General features: G+C 44.3%; 1 protein-coding gene and 1 pseudogene across 2 annotated transcripts in view; both read left to right on the top strand.

Moving 5' to 3' along the window:
• The first annotated feature begins 717 nt into the window (after positions 1-717).
• LOC127492185 (mitochondrial fission regulator 2 pseudogene) lies at positions 718-1784 on the top strand (annotated as a pseudogene).
• A 3254-nt stretch (positions 1785-5038) lies between these two features.
• Positions 5039-15083, top strand: part of CLEC12B (C-type lectin domain family 12 member B) — a 14341-nt gene continuing 4296 nt past the window's right edge. Inside the window, exons 1-5 of one of the 2 annotated variants that reach the window (XM_002712748.6) lie at positions 5039-6032; positions 10415-10513; positions 12101-12307; positions 12778-12932; positions 13133-13248. In XM_002712748.6, coding sequence (XP_002712794.4) covers positions 5942-6032; positions 10415-10513; positions 12101-12307; positions 12778-12932; positions 13133-13248 — 668 coding nt within the window. In that variant the 5' untranslated portion in view covers positions 5039-5941. Of the gene's footprint in view, positions 6033-7659; positions 8007-10414; positions 10514-12100; positions 12308-12777; positions 12933-13132; positions 13249-15083 lie in introns of those variants that run through there. The other variant, XM_089303846.1, reaches the window with a different exon arrangement.

The raw sequence follows: 15083 nt of genomic DNA, 5'->3' as shown, positions 1-15083 counted from the left end.
GTTCCTTTGCTGTGGATGACAGGCCCAGTGGTTTGGGACAAATGCCATCAGGAGCTGCTCAACCGAACATGGAACCAGCTCAGCTTCCAGGTTTGATGGTTTGTCCTCCTCCTCCATACTAGCACAAAGCAGCTTGAAATAAACACACATATTATCTTACAGCTTCCTAGGCTAGAAGCTTGACACAGGTCTCCCTGTGCTAAACCAAGGCTGTGGGCAGGGACCCACCTCCATCTGAAGGCTTGATGGGAGTGTTGCTCCCTCATCTTTCCATCTTCTGGCCTGAAAGCCCTGGCTCCTAGCTCCTTTTCTCCTTCATCAGCCAACAATGTTTATCAACTGACCACAAGTAAGACAGAACTGAGTCTTCTCAGGGCAGGTTGGCTGGGCAAGAGAGGAGGTCCATGCTCCCTTGCAGAGCCATCCTGGCTGAGGCAGGGGCACTGGGATGGAGCCACTGGTGAGCCTCATGCCTTCCGTGGATGTGTCCTTACCACCTGTGGCCTGCAAGCTGAGGCTCATAGGTGGACACTAGTCGACATCTAAAGCGCTTCTGGAGCGGGAGCAGGGCACCGTGCTTGCGTTACGGATTCTGAGTCAGAGTTCCATAATGCCCTCTGCTTGACCTGCCGCAGCTTACAAGACGCTCAGCTTCCGAGGAAGGCACCGAGATGCTGATAATGTTTCATTGAATTTGCTTCAGCATTAATTTCATCGATGTCTCTGATATTGCATATCTTAAGAGGTATGCTGGAATATTTTGGTGTTCCCATAGACCAGGTTTTGGTGATTTGGAAAAATAGATTATGGATCAGTTCAGAGCATTGTTTGTATCGCTGGGAAAATGCTTCCTTCAGAACCTTGTCAAAGACCTAATTTTCAGTTGATCCTGCTCTTGAACTTTGTAAATCCTGATAATTATGGATGTGGGTGTCCATCTTTCGCTGGTATTTTGTGTGTGGCAAGTGATGAAGAAACCAGTTGTCTCAGATTTCAAAATAGTATATGGAAAAACAAAGAAAACTTTGACTTTCCCCTTTCTGTGCAACTAGCTTGGGACCCATTGTCACCTGCTCGAAGACAAAACAACCCAATGGGGGAAAAAAAATCTGCCTGTAAATGAAGCTGCAATTAAAAAAAAAAAAAAAAAAAGCTCCCCTTGAAGAAGAGCTCACTTTTCTTCACTGGAACTGTGAAAATGCAGGAACTGAAAACCAGAACAAATTTTGGTTCCTTTGGTTCCTTTGCCGTGGATGACAGGCCCGGTGGTTTGGGACAAATGCTATCAGCAGTGCTCAACCGAACATGGAACCAGCTCAGCTTCCAGATTCGATGGTTTGTCCTCTTCCTCCACCATGGCCACATCTCCCTCAGTTTTCTTCCCGCCAGCCTCCATGTGTTCCTCCCATCCAACCAGCATAAGATAATATTTGTGACTCAGATAATCCAGCAACTGAAATGCAAAAGCAGCACCCAGGCGCCAGTCAGAGCAATCCTAGTTATTACTCACAAACCCATGGATATAAGGGTGTTCCAGACAGGCTGGATGTTCTCAAGCTCCGTGCTATTGATCGGTCACCCTGCAGTAGACCCACTCACAAGGGGAAACTTATTTGGGACCCGGTGTCTATCACACACACTATCACACACACTGAAGCCAAAATTTGCATTCCAAGAAGATGATTCCTTTGAGAAAGAAGATAGATTTGGAGGAGTCGTCTCCATTTTCTAGTCCACAAACTTCAAGGTTTGGACAGAACACTTCACAATCAGAAGGGCGGTAGAGGATACACGCAAATGCTGGTGTCCAAGGCATCAGCACCAACACTGTGTCCACACTTAGAAGGAAAGACTGTGGAAATATGCCAGCTTGTCTTTCACCACATTTCAAAAGACCCTGTGCTAAAGGAGATTAAGTGAAGTCTGAACGCTGGGATAGCACATTGCTGAGGTCTGAAGTCTTGACTTCTAATACTTGTCTCCTGTTGTGGAAGACCCAGCAGTGATGAGTTAGGTGTATGGATTTTTCCTACATGTATGTAATAATGCTGAAAGCTGAATACATAATTTGCATAATTTTCATAATCCTGCTGAAAGCTAAATACATACTTCTAATAATTTTCATAAGCAATTATGAATTGCTAATGTTAAGAGCTTTTGGCTTTTTTTAAAATTGGTAGTGATCCAGTTTGCTTGCCCTCTGGCAACTTGGAGATTTTCAAACAATGTGAAATTATAATTCTTTCATTAAGATAGTCCTAGTTTCAGTCATATAGGTGAAGCTTTCTAAAATTTTTCCACAGATGATAAAGAAGTTATTCTTGGAAACAGATTTTGAGGACTGGTATTTGTGGCATAGCAGATAAAGCTGCCATCTGTGACACTGGCATCCTATTTGGACACCAGTTTGTGTCTGGCTGCCCCACTTCCAATCCAGTTCCCTGATAGTAGCCTTGGAAAGCTGCCGAAGATGGCCCAAGTGTTTGGGCCCCTGCCACCCACATGGGAGACCGTAGGAAGCTCCAGGCTCCTGGCTTTGCCTGGCCCAGCACTGGCTGTTGTGGCCATTTGGGGAATGAACCAGTGCATGGAAGATCTTACTGTCTCTCCCTCCCTCTCTGTAACTCTGACTTTCAAATAAATAAATCTTCTTTTTAAAAAAAAAAAGGATTTTGACTGTTAAATACTGAAAGTAAAAGTTTTTCAAAATTTATTTAAAGGATCTTTGCCTCTACTGGTTGTATAAAAATGTGTGCTTGTCATTTTTTTCCTTCCTTCCTTAGTACATTTATATTCTGTTCCTTTGTCAATAGAGTGTAAAATAAACGTGCTTTTTAAATAAATAAATAAGTAACCTGAGCCTACTCAGATAATCCAGAGTGACCTCTCCATCTCAAAGTCTGCCTTCATCACCTTCATCACATCTGCAATGTTCCTTTGCCATTGAAACTACCATATTCACAGGTTCTGGCGATTAGGATATGGGCAGGTTGTTGTCTATTATTCCGTCTACCACTAATTCTTTTTTTATGTTTTATTTATTTATTGTGATTTTTTTTTTGACAGGCAGAGTGGACAGTGAGAGAGAGACAGAGAGAAAGGTCTTCCTTTTGCCGTTGGTTCACCCTCCAATGGCCACCGCAGCCGGCCGGCGCACCGTGCCGATCCGAAGGCAGGAGCCAGGTGCTTATCCTGGTCTCCCATGGGGTGCAGGGCCCAAGCATTTGGGCCATCCTCCACTGCACTCCCTGGCCACAGCAGAGACCTGGCCTGGAAGAGGGGCAACCGGGACAGAATCCGGCGCCCCGACTGGGACTAGAACCCTGTGTGCCGGCGCCCCAAGGCGGAGGATTAGCCTATTGAGCCGCGGCGCCGGCTTGTGATTTTATTTCAAAAGTCAGTGGTGTGGGGTGGAGAGAGAGAGAGATCTTCCACCTTGCTATTTACTGCCCAAAGCCCATTTGAGGTTAGGCCAAGCCAAAGACAGGAATCTCAGATCTACTCTGGATCCCATGCAGGTGGCACTGACCCATGTACTTGAGCCATTACTTGCTGCCTTCCAGGGTATACGTTAGCAGGAATGCTGGATGAGAAGCTGTGGAGCTAAGACTCAAGCCAGGTACTTCACTATGGGATATGGGCATTCCAGTCAGTGTCATAAGCACTGTACCAAACACCCACTCCTACCATACATTTTTTTTTTTTTAAGATTCATTTCTTTATTTGAAATGCAGGGCTACAAACAGAGAGAGAGAGAGATTGTCCATCTGCTGATTTGCTCCCCAGATGGCCACAACAGCAGGGCTGGGTCAGACCGAAGCCAGGAGCCAGGAGCTTCATCAGGGTCTCCAGTGTTAGTGGCAGGGGCCCAGGGACTTGAGACATCTTCCACCACTTTTCCAGGCACATGTTACCAGGGAGCTGGATCAGAAGTGGAGCAGCCAGGACTCCAACCAGTACCCATATGGCTGGCCATGGCTCAACCCTCTGCGCCAGAGCACCAGCCCCAATTCTTAACAATTTATGTTCTTACATAAGGTGGTGCATTTTATGAAATGTTACAGTAGAATTAGAAGTAGATGTGGCTCTTCAAGATTTCTGAGAACGCTGTGGGTATTGTGACTACACAATCAACTGCACATGCACTTTTTTCTCATGTTCTTCCACAAAATGGCCAGAACACTGTCTATAACAATTACCAGTTCTCATGTTGTTGAACCTTGTGGTATTATGGCATAAATCCTCGTGCAGTGAGTTTAATTTTATTGAAAACATCTTTTCATGGCAATTTTAGACCTACGAATGAGAAGATTGATGTAGCTATTTTATCAAGTTTCTTAATGACATATACAGAATAATGGCTTGAAGAGGTTTTAAGGCCTAAAGACACTTTAGCAATTCCCCATATCCAACGTTCCATGTGGCTGTCCAGTTATTCCGGCACTATCTGTGGCTCTGGTTGCCCCCAGCAACCATCCTCTGATTTTTTTCAAGCCTGAATGATGTCGTTTCTACAAGAATTTTGGCTGCCCTCAGGTTAAAAGACACCTAAGCAAACAAAAACACCCTGCCCTATACCCTGACCAGAGTGTGTCTACTGTATTCATTCTGAAACTTCTAGTAATTATCTCAGATATCTTGTCCTGGAGTCTGAGCTGCAGGAGGACTATTCTAAGATTATTCTGTTAGGAACTTTGAAACAGTGGTACAAGGGAAGTCTCATTCATACACAATTTTGTGGGGTTTTTTTATTTTATTTTGGAGCGAGAGAGAAAAAGAATTCACTCCCCAAATGCCCACAATAGCCTGGGCTGAGCCAAAGTCACGAGCCAGAAATTCAATCTCTCGTCTCCCATGTGGGTGGCAAGGACTCAGGTACTTGAGCCATCACCTGCTGCCCCTCAGGGTATGCATCAGCAGGCCCCAGAATTGGGTATGGAGCCCAGACTTCAATGCCTACCATCCAGTATGGGCTTGCAGGTGTCACAAGCAATGTCTTTTTTTTTAAAGATTTATTTATTTATTTGAAAGGCAGAGTTACAAAGAGAGAGGGAGAGACACAGAGAGATCTTCTATCCACTGGTTCGCTCCCCAAATGGCTGCAACAGCCAGGTCTGGATCAGGCTAAAGCCAGGAGCCAGGAATTTCATCCGGGTCTCCCTCGTAGGGGACAGGGGCCCAAGCACTTCGGTCATCCTCTGCTGCTTTCCCAGGCACATTAGCAGGGAGCTGGATCGGAAGTGGAACAGCCAGGACTCAAACCGGTGCCCACAGAGGCTGCCAGCCACAGGCAGCCTTGCAGACCACAGCTTAATCTGCTACACCAAAACGCCAGCCCACAAGCAGTATCTTAACGGCCGGACCGAATGTTTGCTCCATTCCCAGAAGATAGCCATCAGTTTCCTCTCCATGACCCACAGCGTCACACACACACACACACACACATTTAGGTTTCTCAGAACAGACAGATATGTTACAGCACAGCTCTTCCCGTCTTAGTGTGGATATCTCTGCTCAGCAAGTGAAATGGGTGACGACAAACCCGATGCAGTATCGCCTTACAAGATGAGCCGGCCTCGGCCGGGTGTAAGGAAGACAACTTGGTTCTGATTTGAAGCCTTCAGGGCAGCCTCTGACGGATGCTGGAATCCTCTCATGGAAGCAGCGTTCCTGCCCGGCCTGCCCGCACCGCTTCTCTGCACCGCCGCAGGAACAGTGCTGAGAGCCATTCCAGGGCTGTAACATTCGGGTTCCTAAGGCAGAACATTGACTTCTCGCGGAGAAACGGATGGCCTCTCTGTCCTTACCCAGGTCAGTGGGTGTGTCTGGTGGCAGCTGAGTGTCTGTGCAGAAGCTCCCAGCCTTGAAAAGAACACCCTGTTCTTGGCCCTGGAGATAGGGACTCTTAGCTACAAGATTCGTAGTGGTGCTTTCTTCCACAATGTCCGACCAAGTGACCTACGCGACACTCACACTTCAGGATTCCACTGGGGCAAGAAATAACCGCAACGGAAACAACCTAAGAAAAAGAGGTAAGGCATAGACACAGCAGGTTAAACGCTGGGAGAGGCTGCCTTGCAATCTGATACTACACAGAAGTGTGCTGTGAGGTCTCCCAAATGGAGACATAATGGTGGAATATACATGGGTTTTCAAAAAGTGCATGGGAAATATAGTCTCTTAATTTCATTTTTTTTTACTAAATTGCTGATATCCCCTCATATTAGAGTGAGTGTTCCCCACATTGAGGAGAAAATAGTTGGCTTTCAGGGCCTCTTTAAATTTTGTGAAACCACTGTTTCATGAAGCTATGTGTTGGCCGTGGAAAGTTTTGATTGGGTAAGCCAGAGACTGCAATTAGAGACAAAGACTTCTGTTAATAAATATCGTCCTTGATTTTTATATCTTGTGAGCGGGGCATGGAGAATATTCTTTTAGAAGCCAGGTGGGAGGCTTCTAAAATACAGAAAGTGGGGAGAACTTTCCTTTTCAGCGGTACAGATCACCACGAGGAAAACTGAAGAATGGGGAGGTGAGAGGGCATAAAATTTGTTTCTCCTTGTAAAAGAAATTCTTTTCATTTTATTTGAGGGGCTGGGGGGAGAGAGAGAGAGAAAGAGGGAGAATCTCTTCCATCTGCTGGTTCACTCCTCAAATGCCTATAAACTTGGTCTCCCATGTAGCGGTAGAGACCCAAGTACTTTAGCCGTCACTTGCTGCCCTCCAGGGTGAGCATGTGCAGGAAGCTGGAACCGGGAGCAGAGCTGAGACTCAAACCCAGGCACTTTCATTTGGGGTGTGGGCATCCCAAGTGGCATGCTAACTGCTGGGCCAATGCCTGTCCCTGGTTTCTCTTTTGTAAGTCTTTTTTTTTTTTGACTTAGGGAAGTTGAAATCCAAACGATAATTTGTATTGCTGAATCAACAATAAATGTAATTATATGCTATTTATGTATCTTATATATCTTTATCAAAACATAACTGTTGCATAAATGGAATTCTTAGTATTTTTTCCCTTGCAAGGAGTAGAAAACTGAGGTTTAAAGAAATTAAATGATTATGGCTGGCGCTACGGCTCACTAGGCTAATCCACCGCCTGCAGTGCCGGCACTGCGGGTTCTAGTCCCGGTTGGGGCACCGGTTCTGTCCTGGCTGCTCCTCTTCCAGTCCAGCTCTCTGCTGTGGCCCAGGAAGGCAGTGGAGGATGGCCCAAGTTTTGGGCCCTGCACCCCATGGGAGACCAGGAGGAAGCACCTGGCTCCTGGCTTCAGATCGGCACAGCACGCTGGCCGTAGCAACCATTTAGGGAGTGAACCAATGGAAGGAAGACCTTTCTCTCTGTCTCTCTCTCACTGTCTAACTCTGCCTGTCAAAAAAAGAAAGAAAGAAAGAAATTAAATGATTTAACCAAGTTCATCCAACTGCTATGTGATGGGGGCCAGTTCACAGTTTATTCCTTTACACTCAATTGGAAAAAATGACAGCTCTGTGGGGAGCAACTCGGACTAGACTAAGTTACTGGAATTAAGACTTATTCTATGCATCTGCTCTCCCACAATATGGCGCTGGGAGAGGAGTAAACAGCTTCTACCCAGCTGCCTCTCGCCAACTTGACAAGCTGTAGGAGCGTACTCGGCATGTGGGTAGCAGAGTTGGGATTGGTGGAAGAGGACTATAAAGGAGGAGAGAGACAACATACACCAGGAACATCTATCTGAAGGAACACCTGTGCAGCCCCCGAGAGAGCCGGCCGGCGGTATGCCGCTCCCCCGCGGAAGTGGGGAAAGTGGCTAGGGGGAACCGCCCTTCCACGGAGGTGGAAGGGACGGTAGCCAACCCGGGAAGAACCAGCAGCAAACCTGGGGAGGGCCGAGCAGACAAGAGAACAGCGCAGGGTCCTGTGTCGTTCCTCCACGAAGACAGGGAGCGACAAGCTCTGTGACCAGGAAGTGACATCATAAATAAGACTGTATCCCTTGCCTTCAGGATATTTGTTGGCAGTTCAGGTTGTAGTTTGGAATCTTGTGAATAATATGACTTCTTTCTCCTCTTTATATTTATTTTTAGTTTTTGTGTGTGCATGCATATAAGTATGGTTTGGGGGAGGATAAATAAATGACCAGGGAAATAGGCTTTGCATGTGGCAAATAAAGATGATTCCATGTTTGGGGATTATTTATTTTTATTTTATTTGAAAAGCAGAGAGACGGAGACAGATCTTCTGTCTGCTGCTTCATTCCCCAAATGTCTACAACATCCAGGGCTGAACCAGGGTGAATCCAGGAGCCAGGAACTCTATCTTGGTCTCCGTGTGGGTGACAGGACCCAAGTACTGAGTCATTAACTGCTGCATCCCATGGTGCATGGTATCAGGAAGCTGGATTGGAAGCAGAACCAGACTCACACCAGGTGTTGGGATATGGGATGTGGGTGTCCCAAGCACCAACTTAGGTACTGCACCAAATGCCTCCTCCTGTTTTGCTTTTAAATTCTAACTCTAACCTATGAGGAGAAGGGAAGCGTGACTGTGACACATGTGAGAGTGCCCCTGGGGATTGTATGACCCTGGTAAAATATTGGGCCAGGTGATATTAGGACCTGAATCAAGGAACAGGAAAGTGAGCAACTGAGAGAACCACTTCTATTTAAAAAGCAATGGAATGCTAAAATTTGAAAAGAGTTAGCCACTGGATATCTGGTCTATTCTGCTGTTTGTAGATTTGACTGTACAATTCTTTCATTGGTAATTTATCAAGTGGTAAGCACTGATAATTAATACAAGTCATTTTTAATAGATAAAAGCTACTTTTAAATGTAGAATCTGGGGTGGGCATTGTGGTACCGTGGGTTGAACTTGGGACAACTATATCCTGTGTCAGAGTGCTTGGTTAGAGCTCTGGCTACTCTGTGATTCTGATCCAGCTTCCTGCTAAGACACATGGGAAGCAGTGGATTATGGACCAAGCACTTGAGTTCCTGCCGCCCACATGGGAGATATCTAGGTGGAGTTCCTGGCTCCCAGTCAGCCAAAGCTGTCGCTGGCATTTGAGGAATGCCAGTGGATGGAAGAGCTCTTGTTCTCTCTCTCTCTCCCCTTCTCTGCCAGTCTGCCTTTAAAATAAATAAATATTTTTAAAAGCATGTGGTTCCCTTGCCCGCAAAGGAACGACACTGCTTCCAGCTGATCGGTCTTCAGTAGACTTTTATTTAAACAGGATAGAAAGAGAAACCCTTGAGCAAGGGGAGCTCCGAAAGAAAGGGGAAGCTCCCGTTACTATTTCACGAACGGCTTATATAGTGTAACATTGTTGAAACATGTAGGCAAGCTTAGTCCATGCTACAGTCCATGCGGCGGTGCTCCAATCGGGTGCCTGATCACGCACAGTCCATGCGCTCCTTGTCCAACCATAAAGGTGATCACACACCTTCATCCAATCAAGCTCCTGGTCACGTAGCAGGCGACTCGGGTGCTAACAACAAGCTTCCACCTGGTGTTTTCTCAGCCTTGGTCAGTGGGAAAAGAAGTACGGGAAGCCCCAAGGCCATAGTTGTTTTGACTCTAGCCTGGACTTATGAAACGGTCCCCATATCACAGCTCAACAGAAACCATAAACATCCACACAGCAGTAACTAATGCCAATGGGCAGCAAGCCAAGCCTTAGCATGTGGGCCCATGGCCAGCCATGGGTTCCCACAAGCAGCAAAAGTATAAACCAATTTTATAAAGCAGGTAGAACTACCTGCCCTAAGGAGATTTGTAATCTCAAAACCGTGGGTCTTTCCTGTCACCAGCATCATCTAGAGAAGTATTTCCACAGCATCTCATTCAAGAATTGCATATACTTGAAGAAGCAAGGAGGGTGATGATGTAAAACTACCTAAAAATTAGGGGAAACCTACTCTTTTTAAAAAATTATTTATTTATTTGAAAGAGTTACACAAGAGAGAAGGAGAGGCAGAGAGAGAGAGAGAGGTCTTCCATCCACTGGTTCACTCCCCAATTGGCTGCAACGGCCAGAGATGCACCTATCCGAAGCCAGGAGCTTCTTCTGGGTCTCCCATGTGGGTGCAGAGACCTAAGGACTTGGGCTATCTTCTACTGCCTTCCCAGGCCATAGCAGAGAACTGGATCAGAACCAGCACCCATATGGGATGCCAGCATGGCAGGCAGCGGCTTTATCCACTACGCCACAGCACTGGCCCCGAGAAACCTACTCTTAAAAGAAGGGAGAGTGGTGAAGAAATGGAGAACCAATGATGGGGCCCTCAGTGCATTTCATAATAGGTATTTTATAAATACAGGTCTGAGGAAGCCAGCAAGAACTTTGAACATCTCCTAAGTGGGAGAAATACCCAGCAGAGTTAACAACAATAAGGCAATTGGTTTGCTTACGCCTCTGTTGGCTTTCTGTAGGGCATCCAGCTCCAGCCCCTGCATGGCGCCAGGCTGCCCTGGGTCTGTTCATTCTTTGCCTGATGCTGCTGATTGGGCTGGTGACCTTGGGGATTATGTGTAAGTATCTTTGCATCAAACACTCCTTTGTAAGGTTCAGGTTAGGTTATAAAAAGTGCCACCATCCTGAATCTGCTGATACTTTCCTGCTGCCTCATATCTGTCCCATTCTCCATGTCTTCAAGATATCCTAGAAAGGACCATACTTTATTCTCTCAGGATTTTACCCTGATTTCTTTGCTTTCTCTTGATTAACTAGCCTGGACAATGACAAAGACTTATTTTTCTGATTATTGTTTAGAATAAGAGACTTTTTCTGCCTGGACACACATCCACTTATTATTCCAATGATGAGAAATAGGGAATGGATGGAGGTCTACTCAATGATAGGCATGCCACCCCATTGGCTGCAAAGACTTAGCATACAACCACCTCCATCTACTCACCCAGGAGATCTTCCCAGTGTGAAGAAAACTGCAAAGTAGCAGCAACACGCTGACTTGTATGAATGAGAGTCACACACAAGAAGGAAGAGTGGCCTGGTTTATATGACCAGCAGAGACTTGAGCATCTCTGCAAATCAGTGGAAGCCCCCCTCCCCGGTACTAAAGTCAAAACAGAATATTCTTGAGATTCTGACCCATTATTGATCAGTTGAGAGTGGACGGCTAGAGAGTCCTGTACTAGCAGTAAGTGGGAAAATACCCATATACGTTGCATAATGTTGTTAAGTTTATGGTGGATACTTTCAGGGGATTTTCAGTCAAAAAATTATAAGTGTTGAGTAATAGCAACTTCTCCTCTGTTCCACTAATTTGTTTTTGTATATGTGAAATCTCATGGGTAATTAGGTTTTAGACATATCTCTTTGGACATTTAAATAGAGATTAATAATGTTGCTTGTGCTTTTGAAAATAAATATAGTATTCTTGCACAGATAATTTAGTAGCCAGCCAATTGACAGTTCTTCTACAATGATGTATAGTTTTAAAATTAGTCAAGTTGCAATGATATGTGTTCATGGGTTCACCACCAAAGCATAAATTTAAAAAAAAAAAAATGCAGTGCTTCTAGTGTAATGGCTCTTAAATTTGTTGGGCTGATAAATGACCTGGAATACATAATAAAAATGCAAATGTATGGATCCAAGGTGTCTGGTGTTACATTAAAATCTGTTCTCTTTTTCTGAAATAAGTATCTCAAATGATTCTGATGCACGTGGACTGCAGACTATATTTTGAGATACCCACTATCGCAAAGTCTGTTCTTATTAAAACACAATTAAATCAGCTCCAAATAGAGAAAATATCAAAAACATCCCACCAAAATGAATGGTAAAATGACTGGCAATGCCCTAGATGATTTCATTGTATATTCATTTCAATTATAAATTCAAAGATGTGTAACTATTAATTCATTGTCTTAATATGAGTACATTAATATTTGAAATGTGAACAAAATTCTAAAGATGAGCTATAGACAGTTTGGAACAGGAAGGCATTTGGTGTGCTTCTTCCATGATATATCAGTGATTAAGAGCTACTAATAAATATTTTAAAATAAAGGAAATGTTTCTGTGTGTGAATTACCTGTGGTTATCATAAGGAAGGAAGGATACATCAACTTGTCTCCTGTTATGTCTTGGAGTTTTGCAGATGTCAAATGAAATGAACTCGGATTCAGAGAAACGGAATCAGCTTCAGAAAATCATCCACCAGCAGCAGGATAACTTATCCCAGCAGTTGGACTTGCCTGCACAGGAAGAATCTCTCAAATCACAGATATCCGGTCTACTGAAGAGGCAGGGACAACTGGCCATCAGACTCTGTGAGGAGCTAATCATTCACATGTCAGGTAGTGACACTCAGACCCTCGAACCCACCACACTGCGGTTCTCTGGGGTACGTTGAGCATGGGCACCACCTCGGAGTTCAAGAGAGTCACGCCATCCAGTGACCCTTGAATTATGTCCCACTAAATTTACAGGGAAGATCCATATCCACTCAGTATTCCTGAGGTAAATTTGGAAAGCACGCTGGAATGATGTCAGTTTGAGATGCTGCTTCAGCCCCTCATTTTATTAACTATTTCTAGCTGATCCTATTGTTGAAAGAAGTTAAAAGCACGACCAGTCATTCTGAGGGCAGTAGACAGAATTCCCATTGACTCAACCCGTAACAGTGATGATTCCATCCTGAGAGGCTCCTAGAACAGTGATATTTTCACAGCTCTGGCTCACCAACCCCATTGTCCAGTGAAATTATTGGCCTTCCGTCGGTCTATAATCATTGATTTTGCACTATTGGCTATAATTTCTGTTTCAGACCACAGATGTAATCCTTGCCCTGAGACATGGCAATGGTACCAAAACAGCTGTTATTATTTTATAACAAATGAAGAGAAAACGTGGACTAGTAGCAGAAAGGACTGCATAGACAAAAATTCTACCCTGGTGAAGATAGACAGCGTGGAAGAAAAGGTATGATGGAATCTGCTTCCCTGGGTACAAAAATTGTGCATACAACAAAAGGTAAAACAAATACAATTTCTGGTTACGTGGTAGAAATTCAGTGCATTTTGAATGAGAATCAATAAATGAATTTAGTGAATATCCCTACATATCTCTGCAGATTGAACGGTGGCTCCCACATGAAGTTTTCCCTCTGTTTCTGCTTTCAGAATTTCCTGAAATCGCGGCCATTGCCCGTGTCGTCTTTGTTTTGGCTGGGGTTGTCATGGGACCATTCTGGCAGGGATTGGCTATGGGAAGATGGCTCTATCCCCTCTCCATCCTTGTAAGTCTCTGCTGGGGGTGGGGATGTGGGAACCAAGCTTTCCTTGGAACTCTGAGAAACTATTACAAGAATTATACATCTAGGTATAAAACAGGACTAAAACCTATAAAGAAAAAAGAACTTCAGTAACAAATACTGGAGAGAAAGTGACCTGATTTCAACTGTGTGACAAGTTCACATTGAAGCACTGAAATTTAGTGATTAGTTTAAATGTATTTCTTTATTTAAATTACACTTATAATACTTACTATGTTCAAAGTACTTAATAAATATTAACCCCATGGGGCTGGCTCTGTGGCACAATGGGTTAAAGCCCTGGCCAGCAGTGCTGGCATCCTATATGGGTACCAGTTCTAGTCCCGGCTGCTCTACTTCCCATCCAACTCTCTGCTGTGGCCTGGGAAAGCAGTGGAAGATAGCCCAAGTCCTTAGACCCTGCACCCACAAGGGAGACCCAGAAGAAGCTCCTGGCTCCTGGCTTTGGATCGGCCCAGCTCCAGCTATTGCGGCCATTTGGGGAGTGAACCAACAGATGGAAGACCTCTCTCTGTCTCTACCTCTCTCTGTAACTCTGCCTTTCAAATAAATAAAATAAGTCTTTTTTTTAAAAAAAAAGGATTAACCCCTGAGGAAAGTGCATCTCCATGCTATAGATAACAATATTATCACGGAGAGATTTAATAACATACCCAAGGTCACTCAGCTCAAAAATGGCAGAAGCCATTCTGGCTCACCAGCATCTTCAGTGGTGTTTGTCATAAAAACACACATCAGCATGTTGATTTACATTCAGAAATTTTCTAAAAGAAAGTAACTCTGAATTGACATTAATCAAATAGTTTCACAGTAAGGAATTGTCAACTAGATTTTATTGCAAATTTCTTTCATGAATGAAGAGGAGCTAAATGTGCCACTTCAAAGTTTTAATGAAAATATTTAAAGTACAAATGGAATACATAACACATGAAAATGGAATTTTTTGCAACTATTTAAAGTTATGAAAACTAGAGACCACCTTTAAATTTCTAAAGGAGCACATAGTTCTGCAAAAGTCTTTTTTTTTAAAGATTTATTTATTTATATATTTGAGAGCCAGAACAACAGAGAGAAAGAGAGAGAGAAAGAAATCTTCCATCTGCCAGTTCACTCCCCCAAATAACTGCAACAGCTGGGGCTGGGCCAGCTCAAAACCAGGAGTCAGGAACTCCATCCTGGTCTCCACACAGGTGGCAGGGGCCCAGCACCTGGGGCATCTTCCTCTGCTCTTTCAGGCACATTAGCATGGAGCTGAATCAGAAAGGGAGCAGCAGGGACTCGAACCAAGGAGCTCCAGTAAGCGATGCCAGTATTACAGGTGGCAAGTTAACCCGCTGCGCCATAATGCTGGCCTCTGAAAAATTCTTTTAAAGGCTACAAAACCAAATTTTGAGGAACACCCCTCATCACAACTATGTTTAAATGCACAATTGCATTCATATTTTATTATAATATATAGTACTTTTATGTTAGGTGAAATTTAAGATCCTTACATCTTGATGGTATAGGTTTCTTTCCACCTCCCTCCCCCAACCAGTATTAATCCAGTCAACTCACTCCTTGACTGCATGTTGCCTAAGTTTTCTTAAACTGAGTCGTCATTGCTTCAGCTGCCACACACCAAATTCCTGAAATAGCAAGCAGTGACATGCATGTTCCTTCCACGCTAGATACACTCTGCATTCATGCACTTCCCAAAGTTGTGTCATGGTTATTTCTACAGCAATCTTTTTACTCGTGGCTTTAGTATCATATTAAATCAACTAGTCTTTTTTTTTTTTTTCAAAGATAGTGACTAG

This window comes from Oryctolagus cuniculus, chromosome 9 (assembly GCF_051225735.1).
Source record: "Oryctolagus cuniculus isolate XC-2025 breed Fujian yellow rabbit chromosome 9, ASM5122573v1, whole genome shotgun sequence".
Lineage (NCBI taxonomy): Eukaryota > Metazoa > Chordata > Mammalia > Lagomorpha > Leporidae > Oryctolagus > Oryctolagus cuniculus.
The sequence above is the reverse complement of the archived record's forward strand: the minus strand, read 5'-3'. Positions and strand labels throughout refer to the sequence as shown.